We start from the raw sequence: 16,212 nt of genomic DNA, 5'->3' as shown, positions 1-16,212 counted from the left end.
ACGCCTGCCTTCACGTGTGGACACTTCATCTAGACACGCCGATGCACAGACATTCAGGCAAACGTGCAGACATCTCCATATACACATCCATAGACACACACGTCTCTGGCTGTGTGGCAGAGCGTGTGAGGGTGTGTCCGGCCCCAGACCGGCCCCACGCCGCTGGGGGTGCACTTCGGCGGTCAGGAGGCGCCTTGGGCCGTCCTGCGGGCCCCAGTTCTCGGGCACCAGCAGGGGTTCCACCCTGCCGGGTCTGGGCTAGGGAGGGGGAAAAAGGGAGTGGGAGCGGGGGGCGAGGGGAGGAAGGAAGGGGGGCCTGCGGCCAATGGGGGCCCGGCCCAGGGCTCCAGACACGCCCCTCCGCGCTCTCTGCTGCCCGGTTGGCTGGACCAGTGGCAAAGGGCGCAGCACGTGGGGGGCGGTGATGGGGTGGGGGTGGGGGTTCCCAGGACACGCCCCGCCCCGCCCCGCTCCTCCTCTCCCCACCCCACGCTCTCCCCGCCTCCCTTTCTCGGCGCCGGCCCCTGCGCAGGACCCAGGTGTCCGGACCGCCTAGCTTTCCATGCCTGCACACCCGCAGGGGTCCGGGAGGGTTCGAACGCCAAGCCAGCCGGCCCAGACTGAGATTGGAGCTTCCCTCCCCCACCGCTGTCTGGGGCCAGTCCGGGCAGAGCCGGGATGGCCAAGCGGAGCTCTCTCTCCATCCGCATCGTAGAAGGCAAAAACCTGCCGGCCAAGGACATGTGAGTGGGGCCCCCCGCGGGGCGGCCACAACTTTCAGTGCCTGGGGTGTTGGGGGGGGTATTCAGATCCATGCCTAAGTCATTGTCCCCGGTCCCTCCCAGGCCACATCTTTGGGGTACAGGATCGCCACTGTGATGTGCGGTCAGGAGGGATTCGAGGACTGGCCAGGTGAATTCTCCCCTCTACCTGCCCTCTGCTCCCCACTTCCCAGAGCTTTGGAAACCCAGACCCAGAAATCTAAAAGGCCGAGCAGAAAAGGAGCCGCTTTGCGTAGGTGGGAAGGGAATTCTCCATTCCTGACGGGATCTCCCCAAGCAGAAGCTTCATGAGCACCTGTGGGGGTGTTGGAGGGAATCCCAGCCCAGAAATGGGTTGGGCTGGCCGCCCTCCGAGGTCCCTTTCAACTTGGAGAGACTGTGACCTTACAGAATCTATACTGCCACCTTCTCACTGCACCGCGCTCCGGGTTTCTCAGAAGGAGGGCAGTGCCTAGAGTGTGGCCTGTGTGGCCAGAGGAGGTGTGGGCAGAAGGGGAGGGATATTAGCCAAGCTAGACAGACCTGGACCAGAGGGCTTGGTACACTGACAACCTGCAGGGATTCCTTCCGAGCTCTTTGGAAGGCAGTGGGAAAACGCAGGAAGCCCACTCATTATAGGATGGAGCTGGCAGTGCTGGGCATTGGTATCTTAGCACCCAGAAAAGGTCTCAGTCCTAGGATTGGGGTGACTATCTTGTTGCTCAAGAATGCTGGACAGCCTCTGAGATTAGGGGCTCTTCTAGTAACCTCCCAGCTCATGGTCCTTGCTGGCAAAAGTACCAGGAACCCTGGGCACCACCTGCCAGTGGGGGTGGAGCAGAAGTTGGGAAGTTGTTCTGAGCTCCCACTAATCTGGTTTCCGATTTGAGAGGAAGTACTGGGTTTTCATGAGCCTAGGAGAGAAGAGAGCTGCCTTTGGGGAGGGCTGTGGGGAGGGAGGATATCATTGATCTGTGGGGCTGAGGTGAAGCCAGCTGCTTCAGGACCTAGGGGGAGGCATTCAGTGAGAGGGGGAGGGGAAATGGCTGCCATTCCCTTCTGGCGCCCCTTTCTGCTGAGAGAAACCACAAGGGTCCTTCCCCCCAGATACAAATAGAATGAAGCCAGGATCTCAGGAGGGAAAGCTGTCAGGAAGGAGTTAGCCCACCTGGAGTCCACTATGCAGCAGCCCCCACTGGCCGGACCAGGGGATGGCGTCAGCTGGCATCCCGGGCAGGGAAATCAGCTGGGGGTGGGAGGAGGAGGGGAGAAGGAATCATATCGCCAGGGTGAGCTGGTTCTGTGGGGCTCATACATATTGCTACATTGTTTGGGTCTCAGTTGTGAGAGGCTGGTGCTGGGGTAATGAAGAGGGGATCTGGTTATAGATTAGCCATTACCCAGATCAATCTCCGTTTGAATTCCAATTTAGAAAAAGCAGGATCCGAAATACAGGGCTTTCTTGAGAACCCTTTCCTAACCTGCAGCCCTAGTTAGAGTAGGGTAGAAGTTTATAGGTGAAAACAAAGAAAAAAGAGAGGAGAAAGAGAGAGATGTGCGTGAGGGAGAGAGAAAGACAGAGGAATGTGCAGGGAGAGGAGAGAGAGAGAGAGAGAGAAGAGTAGAAGAGCAGGGGAGAGAGAGAGAGAGAGAGAGAGAGAGAGAGAGAGAGAGAGAGAGAGAGAGAAACACAGGAAAGAGAAAAAAGAGAGAAAGAAACATCTCCCAAGGCCCCTTTCTTTAGGAGCATCTTTTCATTCTCTTACCTAACAGGCACATGGGATAGGATCAAATAGAAACACTTCCCAGATCCTTTCCTGTCTTATCACACATTTCTGCCCTTTACTCCCTCCATGACCTTCTTAGTGTTCCTTATCCACGCCCCCACCTCCATGACTTTATCTTGCCTGTGCCTCCTGCTTGGAATGCATCCCCTCATTACCTCTGCTAGTTAGAATTCTGAGTTTCCTTTGAGGTTCAGTTCAAATGCTACCTTCTACAGGAGGCCTTCCCTGATTGCTTCTCCCCACCAAGTTCCAATGCCCTTCTCCTCCCACTTTAAGTCACTTGGTATCTTTTTTGGTAGAGGTCTATAAATATATGTTGTCTCCCCCTCATAGGATATAAGCTGCTTTAAGGGAGGGACTATCTTGTTTCTGCCTTTGTTTCTCCAAGATTTCACACAGTGCCAGGCATACAGTAGTCACTTAATAAATGCTTATTGATTTTATTTATAGGAATCTCAAGACAAGTCCTAGTTCTGGCTCTGTCACTAACCTAGGGTATAGACTTCACCTCTGCCTGGCCTCAGTTTCCTCATCCATAGTGTCCCTGCCTTTCCTACCTCACAGGGCTGTTTTCTGAGGCTCAAAAAGGACAGCGGAAATGCTTGAGAAAACATAAAGCACAAGACAAATGGATATGAAGCAGATTTGTGTGTGTGTTATTTAAACAAGCAAATTTTTAAGCACCTACTATGTGCAGGGCGCACTATGCTAGATGTGGGGGATGGAAGAATGAACGAAGGCTCAAGTCTTGCCCTCAAGGAGCTTGTAGTTTGTTAAGGAATTGGAGGTGCAGAGTGACAAGTGATCTATCCAAGGTCCTACCATGGTGAAGCTCATGGGGCATCCCGGGATTTCTGGCTGCCCTCTGACCTCTCAATACTTCCCTCTGCTCCTCATTTTTAGATTTCCCCTCCCCGGATCCCAGTAAAGGAGGAGGGGGCAAGAGCAGCAGTAGCATCCCATGCCCACAGATCCCTCTGCTCCTGCCCTGTTCCTGCCATCCAGCATGGCTCTCCATCTCTTTCTTCCCTAGTACATTTCAGTGGAGAGTCCAAGGCCCCCTGGGCCCCTGCAGAAGAACGACCTCAGTCAGTGGTTACCATGGTGATGGAGGGGAGGGAGGGAAGGAGGGGATGGAGAGAGAGAGAGGAGGGAGGAGGGGATGGCTTGGTCTCAGCTTGAATTTTCTAGGCTGTTCAGCAGAAAAAGCAAGCCAGGGTGGATTGGGGCTCCTCAGATGAACTGTGGGCATGGGGAGACAGGGGATAAAAGGTGAATAGGAAGCAAGGTGCCTCCCTGGGTCTCTGAAGCTGCTGGGCCAGCTGCAGAGGGAGGCCATTTCATGTGGATTAGTCATCCACAGCCTGAGTGGATGTGAATAGGTAAGTTCCGTTAAGGGGGAGAGAGGCCCAAAGCTGCTTTCACGCTCTCTCTCTCTCTCTCTCTCTCTCTTTTTTCTATCCTCCTCTATCTCTCTTTCTTCTCCCTACTCTCTCTTCTATCCTCTCTCTCTCCCTCCTTCCCTCCCTCTCTCTTCTATCCTCTCTCTTCTCTCTCTCTCTCTCTCTCTCTCTCTCTCTCTCTCTCTCTCTCACACACACACACACACACACCCCTAGGGAGCTGGGCTTGGCCCCCTTCCACAGCTTAAAACCTTGCCTAGGTCACATAGCTAATCATGGTGTGGGTCACAGGTTGGGTGGGGGTGGGGGACCTAGGGTGAGAACACCCTGTTAGGAGGATGTCTGCCACCTCCCTCTCAGGTGCTCATCTGTCACCTGCCTCTCCTCTTCCTCACACCCTTCCTCTCCATCCCTGCCTAATTCCCCTGCCCACCTCCAGCTGTGTCTTTGGGAGTTGGGTTTTAGTCAACTCTGTTTTAGGAAGAATTTAAGACTCTGAGTTTCCAAAGACTTGGGCCCATAGCCAGAGATTGTAGGCTTTAGAACTGGACCCTTGAGGGCATCTGGGCCACACCACCCTCACCCCCATCCTTCTTCCAAGTGAGGAAACAAGCCCAGAGAGGATATAGGACTTGCTCTATCAAAGACACACCAATCAGTAGCAAGCATTCATGAAGTGCCTACTATGTGCTGAGGACATAAAGACAAAAACAAACAGCCCCTGCCCTTAGGGAGTTTCCTTTCTACTAAGGGAGAGGGCCTAAGCATAGGCTCCCAGACCCAGAGGTGGAAGGGGCATCAGAGCCCATTTGGTCTACTCCCCTTACCTTACAGATGAGGAAAATGGCACTGGGCAAGGGGAAATGATTCGCCAGAGGTCACACAGATAATCCCCATCAGAGACCCTCTGGCTCCACTGTACCACATGCCTTCTCCTATAAAGGCTGATAGAAAATCGATAGGATCATTAGTGTGTTGTTGCTAAATCAATGAGGTCATTCCAGAACTGAGACTCAGATGCTGGTACTGGGCCTCTAAAAATATTGCTTTGCATTGTCCTGGGCTGCTCACTCTCTCCTGACCTTCCAATCCAGAAGCCCGCTCCCCTGCCCCGCCCTTTCTGCCACATTCCTCAGCACTCCATATTCTTACCATTTGGCTCACCATTTGGTTTTTCCCCAGCTTTCTTGGACTGTCCTTCAGATGGCTTTAATATATTTGAGATCTCTCCCTTGCCCCTGAGATAAATGCCTTCCTTCCCTCACATACTAGAGGTTAGTGCATTCCATAGGTGGGGAGCCATCCCCACTCTTACCTGCTCCCCACTTGTGACTAAGGGTGGAATGGAGGCACAGTCCAAGGCGGACTTTATAACATCCTTGTCATTTACTATACACTAGCCCAAGGGCAGGGGAAACCACCCTCACTATTCAGTCAATCCACAAACATTTATTAAGCACCTACTATGTGCCAGGCACTGTGCTAAGCACTGAAGTTACAAAAAGAGGCAAAAATTATTGAGATGGCAGCTGAGTTTTAAAACTAGACTCTTAGCCTAAGAGTGCACTTTGAGCATCCAAGCAGTTTTCTCCAGTCGTGTCTAGTTGTTGGCCATGAAATGCCAATCCACCAAGAGACATGGGCAGTTATTATGCGTGGGAGTGCCCTGTGGCAGGCAGAAGATAATAGGGTCCAGCTTTCCAGGAGCTCGCATACGCAGGCATACAGGACTCACGCATGAACAGAACAAGACAGGATTTTGCCAAATAAATCTGAGTCAAACCCAGTGGACCTGGTTGGGTCTTGTAGAGCCAGAAATCAGTGGCGACTGCCTGGGCCCAAAGCCCTCGGTTTGGATCTTCAGGATAGATGATTTAATTTCACAGATGAGCCTGGCAGTGATTTGATAGATAGTAGGCAGAGATGAGATTCAAACCCAGTCCTCAGACTCCCTCTGGTCCCAGAACACAAGGTCTGTCAGACATGGATGGCGTGTGGGCATGGTTTTCTGATTCATTCCCCTTTTGCCAACACATGCTATTTTAGCTGAGGACGGGGAGAGGTGGCAGTGAGAGGTGGGCCATCTTTCCTCCCACCTTCTGACCTGAGTCACACTTCTGATGGCTACTTCCTTAAAGATATTTACTTCATTATGGTTCACAGATGTAGAGTAGGAAGAGGCCACAGAGGCTGTCTAGTCCAACCCTCTCATTTTTTCAGATGAAGAAACTGAGGCCCAGAAAGGTAAAGTAATACAACCAGGAAGTGCTTGCAGTAGGATTTGAACCCAGATCCTCCCAACTTCTAGTCTGTCACTCCATAGGTCAGATCACTCGAGCAAAGCCAGCTTTCCAAAATAACATCTGCCCACTCCATTAGGTGCTAAGGAAAGAAATGCTTGGTTTGGTTGATGATCCCCTTCCTTCAGGGTCCCATTTCTCCTCAAGCCATGGGTACTGACTAAGATACTGATTCATGCATCTATTAGTGAAAATATTCAGTTTATTAGTGGGGGCCCCACTGGACTTATATTTGTTGTATGTGATTCCTGTACTAAGTACAGAAGGGCATTCACACAGCCCTTTCCAGAGCAATACAAGTGTGTGCAGGGATCCATTCTCAGCAGTGCTCAGGGCATCTGTCAGAGGGACAGGCAGAGAAAGAGTAGGGATGGAGGAGAATGGATTGTGTGCAGGGATGGTAGAGTGTGTGATGTTCTCACCTCCTCATACTCTGCCCAGACTAGACCCTTCCTTCCCTCTACCCAGGGCATGGAAGAGCCCGTACCTTGTCTCCCCTCTGCCCAGTGCCCTTGGACCTCATGAAGAGTCTGGGAATCAGGAGACTCAGCCTCAAGTCCCAGCCCCCCATTCTCTTTGGCTAAGCCCCTAAACAGCAGTGGGTCTGTGGGAAGAGCAATGGAAGGGAAGTCAGAAGACCTGGTTTTGAATCCTTATTCTACCACCTACTACCTGAGTGACTTTGGCCAAGTCCCTTAATCTCTCCGGCCCTTGGTTTACTCATTTGTCAAATTAAGAGGTTCAACTAAATGACTTCTAAGGTCCCTTCTGGCTAGAAATCTTTGAGCCTATGATCTCTCTCTGGACTTCAGTTTCTCCATCTATCAAATGTGGAAGCTAGATAATCAGGAATCCTTCCCCTGGGATCCATAGATCCCCAAGGCATCTATGGGTAGATTTCATGAATTGAATAGGACGGGGATGGCACCTTTATTTAATTTAATTTATACCAATATAATTGTTTTCTGTTGTAATTCTCTATATTTTGTTTTATGCATTTAAGGCCCTGATTCTGAGAAGAGGTCCATTAGCTTCACCAGAGTGGTCCAAGAGACCAAAAAGGGGAAGGACCCATGGATTAAATGATCCCTAAGACTCCTTCTTGCTTTGAGATGACCAGCTCCCACCTAGGGTCTAAGGGCACCTGGAAGACGCTTGCCATTATGTCTCGCTCAGTAGGCTCGCTCAGTAGTACCCCACTCCTCACTCCCCCAGCCAGGGGAGGCAGTGGAAAGAGCCCTGTCTCTGGAGTCAGAACCCACTATCTGTATGACCTTGGGCAAGTCATTTAACTTCCTTGAACCTCACCTTCCTTATATGTAAAATGAAAGGTTTAGACTAGCTGGCCTCTGAGGTCTTTTCCAGCTCTAGGATCCCACTATTCTAAGTCACTTCATCCTTCTGGACTCAGTTTCCTCATCTGTAAAATGAGGGGGTTGGACTAGATGGCCAGTGAGGTCCCTTCCAACTCGAGAGCCCTGTTCCTCTGATCTCACCCCCACTAAGCAGCCAGCACTTAATGTGAGGGAAGTAGAGAGCTCACCACTCCCATTCTGTGGACACTGAAACCAAAAGGCAGAGAAAGGGAAGTCACTCTTCCAGTCAGTCAGCCAGCTTAGGGCAGATCTCCTGCCTTCCAGTCCAGGGTTGTTTCCACTACACCAGGAGGAGCAGCTGGCCCCAAGGGGTTTCCCCCACCCCCAGGGCATCTCGCCGAGCCCTCCCCCTCCCCCTGTGTTCACATAAGAGGGTGTGGGGGCACAGACCAAGCAAACTGCAGCTGGATGAGGAGGTGGGCAGTGGGGCAGCATCGGCCACGCCATAGTAATCACCAAGGCTTCTGTAGGGCATCGATAGTAACATAGAGAACAACAGTTAGCGTTTTATAGTACTTTATAACTTACAAAGTACTTTGTAAAGATCTCATTTTATCCTCGCTACAAGCTTGTGAGGTAGGTGCTGTTATTATCCCTACTTTACAAATAAGGAAACTGAGGCAAAGGACAGTTACATGACTTGCCCAAGGTCACACAGCTAGGTAAAGTGTACATTTTAGGGACAGTATCTTATTTGAGACTCACCACAACCCTCTGGGGACCTATTCCAGTGGAATGTCAGCTCCTTAAGGCCAGGAATGGTTTCATTTTTGTTTGTGTATTCCCAGCATATAATACAATGTCTTATACTTAGGATCATAGAGCTAATGCAGGCAGGGACCTAATGGGTCATCAAGTCTAATTTTACAGATCAAGAAACTGAGGCCCAAGGAAATGAAGTGACTTGCCCAAAGTCACTCAACTAGTAAAGTAGACCCCTGAAAAGAGTGGGGGGATTTACTTAGATAGCCTTGGAGAGTCCTCTCAGTCAAAGATCTATTACTCTATGATTCCAAGTCACTTCAATAAACATTTATTAAGCACCTACTATGTGCCAGACACTGTGCTAAGTGCTGGGGATACAAAAAAAATGCAAAAGATAGTCCTTGACCTCAAGGAGCTTCCAGTCCTGTTCATTGGTAAAATGAGGGGATTGGACTCCATGGTCTGAGCTCCCTTCCAGCTGTAGCATGAGTACTGGCTAGATGCATTGATTTTTCACAGCGGATGGACTCTTACTCTACAGTTATGGGGGATGATCTGTCCCAACCTTGTACTATTTCCACCTTCTCTTCCCTTGCCTTCCTCCTGTTCATGGATCACATCCTTTGGGTATCTGGTGCCTTCAGTCATTTCCCATTTCTCACCCCAGCTCTGTGTATGAATAACTCTTCTTGATCTTCCTCCTAAATACACTCTCTGCAAGATGGCCTTCCCACTGTCCATTCAGTGGCGCAGGGACTTGCCAAGGCGCCAGCTGCTAAGTGTGTTTCCTTTAGATGTCACTGCCAAAGACAGCTCCTCTGTTAACAGGACCCAGAGCTGCTGGGGCGGGGATGATGGTGAGATCACAAATTGAGAGCTGCGAAACCATTAAGTCCAACATTCTGATTTTACAAATGGGGAAACAAGCCCCCAGGGATGAGAGATGACTTAACTTAGATCACAGAGGGAAGAGATGTCAGAGGTTGAATCAGAACCCAGGGCCTCTGATGCCAAAGCTAGGACTCTCCACTGGACCACATGCTTAGCCTGGTTTTCAAGGCCCTCCATAGTCAGGCCCCTGGACAACCCTCCCAGCCTCCCCCTCCAGGCCTTCTGCTGCCTCCTGCCTGGCTCGTCCTGCCTGGTGAGTCCTTTCTCACCCTTATGTCTGCCAACAGTGTGTGAATCTCAGTGCCAGCTGAAGTCAAAGGACCACAGACTTAGAGCCAGCCAGAGATCTTGGAGAGCCCCTTATTTTTACAGAGGAGAAACCGAGGCTTGGAAAGGAGAAGGGCCTTGCCAAAGGCCACCCCTTTGCCTCTTGATCTAGCACTGATCCCGCCATACTATGTCACTCCTCCTTGGCCTCTCTGGCAGCATCTGCCAAGGCCTCCTTCCCTTCCCCACCCCTGTCCCACTCCCTGCCTTGTCTCTCCCCTGTTTTCTCCTCCAGGATGCTCCTCAAAATCTGCACAATTGCACTACTGACCTGAACTGGCATCTTGATGATAAGAGGGATCACTGGTGAACTTCCAGCTTCAAAAGCCTTTCCAGCAGGGACTGGAGATACTGTTTCTGTGTCTTTAAGTGGAGACAGTATGGGCTGTGAGAAAAGGGCAGGCTCCAGAGTCAGGAGACCTAGGCTCATATCCTACTTGTGAAGCATACTACTTATGTGATCTTGGGCCTCAGTTTCCTCATCTGTAAAAAGATGGAGTTGACCAAGATGACCACTGAGGTCCCTTCTGGCTCTAAATCTAAGATTTTACAAATCTAAACCATTTAAATAAACTCTGTTGGACTCAATGATCATTGAGATCCCTTCCAGCCCTCCAGAGGGCCTATGAAAGTGCATAGCAGGAGATCTGAGGTCTGGTCTCAGCAGGGCTGGGCTACTCACTCTCTAAGAGGACTTCCTTTCAATAGGTCCCACTTTCCTCCTCTGAAGAATGGAGCTCACCAGGATAACACTTCCAGGGTCTTGTGAGTCACAGATGAAATAATGCACCTGGCCGATGGAGAGCAGTGGTCAGGAGATGCCAGCAGGAGGCCTGAGCGCTAGCTGAAGCTGCTAGAGATGAGGCTGGCCTCCGCCTGGGGAGGGGATACAGAACACGCCCCCTTGTCTCCCTAGAACCAACTCAGAGTGGTCATTCAAGGGAAAAGGAAGAAGTGTAGAGCACCTACTATGTGCCAGCATGCACTGCACGATACTTGGCATTGTGCTAAGCTCTTTACAAGTATCGTTGTCTCATTCGGCCCTCGCAACAACCCTGGGAGGTAGGTGCTGTCATTACTCCCAGTTTATAGATGAGAAAATTGAGAGACAGACAGAGGTTAAGTGAATCACTTAGGATCGTATGGCTAGTAAGTATCTGAGGTGAGATTTGAACTCTCCTCCCAACGCCTGGTCTAGCGCTCCATCCACTGCACCACCAGCTGCCTCATTTGGTTTGGGGGTTGGAGGGCCCCCTGTTAGGCTGTACAGGACATCAGCATATGGCTAAATCCAGACTCCTGCCCCTGGGGCAGACTCCATACTCCCCAGATACCCCCCAGTGAGCAGATGTCTCTTCTACTGCATTGTTTTGCACCACCAGCAAGAGACTGTGCATCTTCTACACGTGCCTTGCTCCTGTACCTTTTGCTGTCCTGGTTGGAGGGTGCCTTTTATCATCCCCCATAAGTGCCCCTTGCTTTAGTCTGAGCCAGTGGTGGTCAGTGGTGCCTGTGGGGACAATCTCACTTAGGAACTTAAGAGAGCTGCTCTGACAAGACCTGACTGGAAGCCCTCTGAGGACAGGACAAGCAGCTTCTCTGATCTTTCAGTTTTTCTTCCTCCCCCTTATCTTTCAGTTTTTCTTTCTCCCCCTTATTTCTCTTCCTCTCCTCTCTCTGTCTCCTGTCTTGTTTTACCATCCCTCTAGTTCTTGAGACTTCTCCCTCACTAATTTTAGCCTCTCTCATTTTCTTGCCTACACTTTCATTCTCTCCTCTCTGTCTTATTCACCCCTTCTCCTTGCCTCTCTCCCTCCCTACCTCCCTCCCTCCTTCTCTCCCTCTCCCTTTCTTTCTCTCCACTTTCACTCTCTGTCTCCCCCTCCCCAACTCTCTCCCTCTCTCCTCTCTCTCCTCTCCTCTTCCCTTCCCTTCTTCATCTCTTCTCTTCTCTTCCCTTTTTCTCTTCTCTCCTCTTCTCTCTCTCCCTCTCTCTCTCTCTCTCCCTCTCTCTCTTTCTCTCTCTCTCGCTCTCTTTCATTTTCTCCCCTTCTCTCTCATTTCTTTTCTTCTCCCCCTTGGGATATTAATTTAAGTCAGTGGAAATATCCCAACCCCCAAAAGATCAGGGTAAAAACCGTCTGCCATTTCAGGGGCTATTTTGGTGCTTGCCCTCACTTCTCCTTCTCTTTGCTCTCTGTTTGTCTTGGACAAAACTGCCAAGGGCCTAAATATAGCACCCGGGCCTAGTGTACAGCAGAAATGCACCTACTCCTCCCACTTTTCTCGAGAAAAGGAAACCACTGTTTTAAGGCAGAGCCCAAGTGCCTGAAGCTAGTGTCCTGCTGGTCACTGGAGGGGGCCCAGGAAGGGGAGACTTGCCCTGGAGGGCTGACTTGGAAGTCGCCACACTCCAGCCAGGCCACCCTGTCCTATGTTTCTGCCATTTTCATTTCTTCTTCCAGACCTCTGGCCAAGTTTTCTTCCTGCCTGCAATACCATTTGCTAGTCTCTTCCTCAGGGCTCTAGTCACCCATATAGGAAGTCAGTATGGTAGGTCTTTGGACTCCAATTCAGGGAGATCTGAATTAAAATCCCATCTTAGAAATTTACTAACTGTGTGACCTCGAGCAGTTACTAGCAGTTACCCCAGACATAACTAGCTGTGTGACCCTGGGCAAGTCACTTCACCCTGATTGTCTCAGTTTCCTCATCTGTCAAATGAGCTAGAGAAGGAAATGGCAAACCGCTCCAGTCTCTCTGCCAAGAAAACCCCAAAGGGGGTCACAGGGAGTCAAGCATAACAGTAAAACAGCTGAACAACAATGACCCAGAGGGAATCACTTAACCTCTGTGCTTTCATTTCCTCATCTGTAAAATGGAAGGATTGGACTAATTGACCTCTAAGGTTTTCTAGCGCCAGGTCTACGAGACTACAACTGTTACTTCCTCTGTCTGATGCTCAGTTTTCTCATCTGTGAAATGAGGGATCTAGACTCAGTGGCCACCAAAGTCCCTAGATCTATGATCCCGTGAATTTACTCCAGAAAGGCTCCAAGACGGGTGATATGCCATGACTGATGGTTGGTTGGTTGTTGTCCTTCATTCTCAAAGAGGACCGAAATGACATCAATGTGTTGGGGTCAGGGTACAATGTGTCCAACTGTGGCTGACCAGACCAATGTGAGCTCGGAGGGCTCTACCACAGGTCGGGCACAAATAGTCCCTATGAACATTTAGAGTGGAGATGCCTCTAAATTTGTGCTTCTCATGTTTCTTTTGAGCTACTGCAATTCTGTTTTGCTCATAGAGCACAGCACCTTCTTTGATGAGGGCATGCCGTGCTGGGTGCCCCTGTGCCAGTGTCTCCCACATCCTACAATCGATTCTAAAGTTCTTCAGAGAGGCCTTAAATGTGTCCTCGTATCACTTCTTCTGTTCTCCATGTGTGCACTCACCTTGTGTGAGTTCTCCATAAAATAGTCTTTTAGGCAAATGTACATTTGGCATTTGAACAATGTGGCCAGCCCATCAGAGCTGCACTCTCTAACCGTGACTGATAATACAATTATTCATTTTTTTTAAAAAGCCTGTATTTCTATAACACCTTCAAGTTCTTAAAGACCCGAAAGATATTTGTAGGGAGGAAGGAGCTGTGGAGACCTCTTGAGGTCCTTTGTAATCTGGCCCTAATCTACCTCTCCAAAAAAACATCTCCCAGCGGTTCCCAACAGGCACCTTCCATTCCAGCCAGACCACTATGTCCATTATACACCAACATTGTTGTGTTAGCAAAGATCTGGAAATAAAGTGGGTGCCCACTGATTGGAGAATGCCTGGAAGAAAGATGGTGTATGAAAGCAAGAGAATATTATTAAGCTGTAAGAAATGCTGAACATGAGCGATTCAGAGAAACATGGGAAGATTTGTATGAACTGATGCCAGGTAAAGAACAGAAGCAAGGACAGCATATGTAATGCCTACAGAATTGTAGATGATAGCCACTAAAAAGCAGCCAGTCCCTGAAGAGTTATAAGGAATGATCTGAATCCTGAAGGACTGATAAGGAAACACATACCCTGCCTTTCAGGGGGGAGATGGACTGGGGAGAACTGTAAATGGGAAATGCAGTATACGTTTTAAAATGAGATTAGCGTGTTGCTTTTGCTTAAATGTTTTTCTTTGTTCCAAGGATAAGTTTGGGGGCAGAGAAGTCTAGGAAGAGATAACTATGGTATAGATACAAAAGGCAACAATAAAACTTTTAAGAAGAAAGAAAAAATGGGCCTTTTCCCACTCCGATTTTCTCATGATTTCCTAAGCTCAGGAATGGGGATGATCCCAGCTTTAACATAGCTCCAGGCTAACCATCCCCAAAGTTCTGGGAAGTCACAGCTTGTAATAACACCCTATACAACTCCAAGACACACACTACTGATGAGCAAGAGAGTGGTTAATTGCCTTGTAAGAAGGATCACTGGCCACAATTCGGATTACACAGCCAATCTCAGAAGTCACAAGAGGCTGGAGATATCCTCATCAGTTGGTTTCCTGTTTGGGTAGGAGACTGGGCTGCTGTCCAGCTGTTTTCCCGTCAGTCACTTCCTCTATAGGGACATTGCTGAGAGGGGAGGGGAACATGAGCTGGGATTCCCCTGCATCTGACCTTGGGCTACCACTACGTAATTCCTTCTTCATCACCCTAATTCTTCTTGTGTTTTGGAGTTCTGTTTTATTTCACTGATGCCATAATTATTTCCCAACAACCTCTGCTCACCATCACCCCCCAACCTTTGAACCTTCCCTTGTAACAAAGAAAAAGAAAGCCAACCAACACAGCAATCACATCTTACTGCGTGACCAACTTGTTGTATCTGTAAACCCTACCATGAGGACGAAGTGTGTCCCCTTAAGCTGAGTTCATTTGTTGTTTTCCTTTACATTATTCTGGTCATTCCATATTGTTGTATTGTTCATGCTTCCACATTCATATGTCTTCCCTAGTCTCAAAATTCTTTGCATTCCTCATTTCTTATGGCATAATGACATTTCGTTACATTCAGATATCATAGTCCATTGCCCAATTGATGGGTCTCATTTTGTTTCCTGTGTGCCGCTATCACAAAAAAGTACTGCTGCAAATATATGGGGCCTTTCTTTCTGTCTTCACCCTCTCCCCCTTCTTTAAAAGGCAGGTTTAGATTCTCCTTCGGGAGGGGGTTTCTGGGATAGGTCACAGAATCAGAGAGGCTCAGAGCTGAATGGGATCTCAGAGGCCAAGTGGTCTAAACCATAAACTCATAGACTCAGAGCTGAAATTCGCCCCACAGGGCATCCAGTCCACTCTGAAGGTGTGAAGGTGTGACCATCAGTCACTCTCCACACCCACTATTACAAGCCTCCTGTAATCCACCCTCCCCTCTCCCTCTCAGCAGAATACCTCACAGGGTGCTTTCCTGGGAAGTTAAAGGTCACCTACAAGTCATCTTGGGCTCCCCCACTTACCTCTAATCGGAATCCATCATTGCCCATTCACTTCTCCTTTGTTCCAGATTCTGGTGACCAGTTGGCCCTTCTGACTAAGACCATCTTCTCTGCTTGTGGGCTTGGTTTTATCCCCTCCCATCTCCTCTCACAGCTTGCCCCTCAATCATCCCATCTTCAGTGTCACCTTATAGACTGGCTCCTTCCTCAACACCTACAGAAAACTCACTTCTCCTTAAAAACCCCTTCTCTTTCCCCTGGCAATCCCTCTTGCTATTATCCCAGATCTCATTGCCTGACTCCTACAAAGGATGGTCTACATTCATTGCCTCCCTTTCCTTACCTCCCTCTCACTTCTCAGCTCCTTATCATCTGGTTTCTAGCACCACCACTGAACCAAACTGTCTTTCCCCAAGTTACCAAGGGTCCCAAGGCTTCCTGAGTCCTCATTCTGATGGCAGCTTTTGGCCCTGCTGTCCACCCCTTACTCCTGGACATTCTCCTCTTTGTCTTCCGTGACATGACTCTGTTGGTTTCCACCTTGACTGACCACTCGTCAGTCTCCTTCGCTGCACTTTCCGTGTCCTGACCGTTAAATGTGGACATTCCCCAAGGCTTTGTCCCAGACTTTCTTCTGTATTCTCTCCATGTAAGCTCCTTGGGAGCAGAGGTTATTTCATTCTTTGTTTTTGTCATACAGTTCCTGACACATAGTAGGTGCCTAATAAATACCTCTGATTGAGTGGAAATCTCATCAGCTCTCAAGTATTTAACTATCATCTCTATGCAGATGACTCCCAGATCTATATATCCAGCCCTAATTTTTCTCCTGAGCAGGAGTGTGGCATAATACAAAGCTTGCCCCAGAATCAGGAATGACTCAAGTCCTCCCTTTGACAGATAATGACTTTGTGGCCCTAGGCAAATTAGTTAACCTTTCAATGTCCCCAGCCATGCACTTAAGACTGTAAATTACAGGGTCCATGCTAGGGCCATATTGGTAGAGGAAGTTCTTCCCTGGGAAGTTTCCCAGAGCACTATGAGGTAAGGTGACTTGCCCAGGGTCATACAGCCAATGTGTATCAGAGCCGAGACTTCCTGTCTTCAAAATCAGCTTTCTAACCACTCTGCCACACTGCCTCTCTCACCCTATATTTACCTGTCTCTAAACATGTTTT

The 16,212-nt window shown here is 49.4% G+C and overlaps 1 protein-coding gene across 1 annotated transcript in view; it reads left to right on the top strand.

The window, feature by feature from the left end:
* The first annotated feature begins 426 nt into the window (after positions 1–426).
* RASA4B (RAS p21 protein activator 4B) overlaps positions 427–16,212 on the top strand; it is a 47,729-nt gene continuing 31,943 nt past the window's right edge. Inside the window, exon 1 of the mRNA XM_036769309.1 lies at positions 427–743. Within this exon, the coding sequence (XP_036625204.1) occupies positions 679–743 (65 nt within the window). The 5' untranslated portion in view covers positions 427–678. The remainder of the gene's footprint in view (positions 744–16,212) is intronic.

Source organism: Trichosurus vulpecula, chromosome 7 (genome assembly GCF_011100635.1).
Source record: "Trichosurus vulpecula isolate mTriVul1 chromosome 7, mTriVul1.pri, whole genome shotgun sequence".
NCBI lineage: Eukaryota > Metazoa > Chordata > Mammalia > Diprotodontia > Phalangeridae > Trichosurus > Trichosurus vulpecula.
The sequence above is the reverse complement of the archived record's forward strand: the minus strand, read 5'-3'. Positions and strand labels throughout refer to the sequence as shown.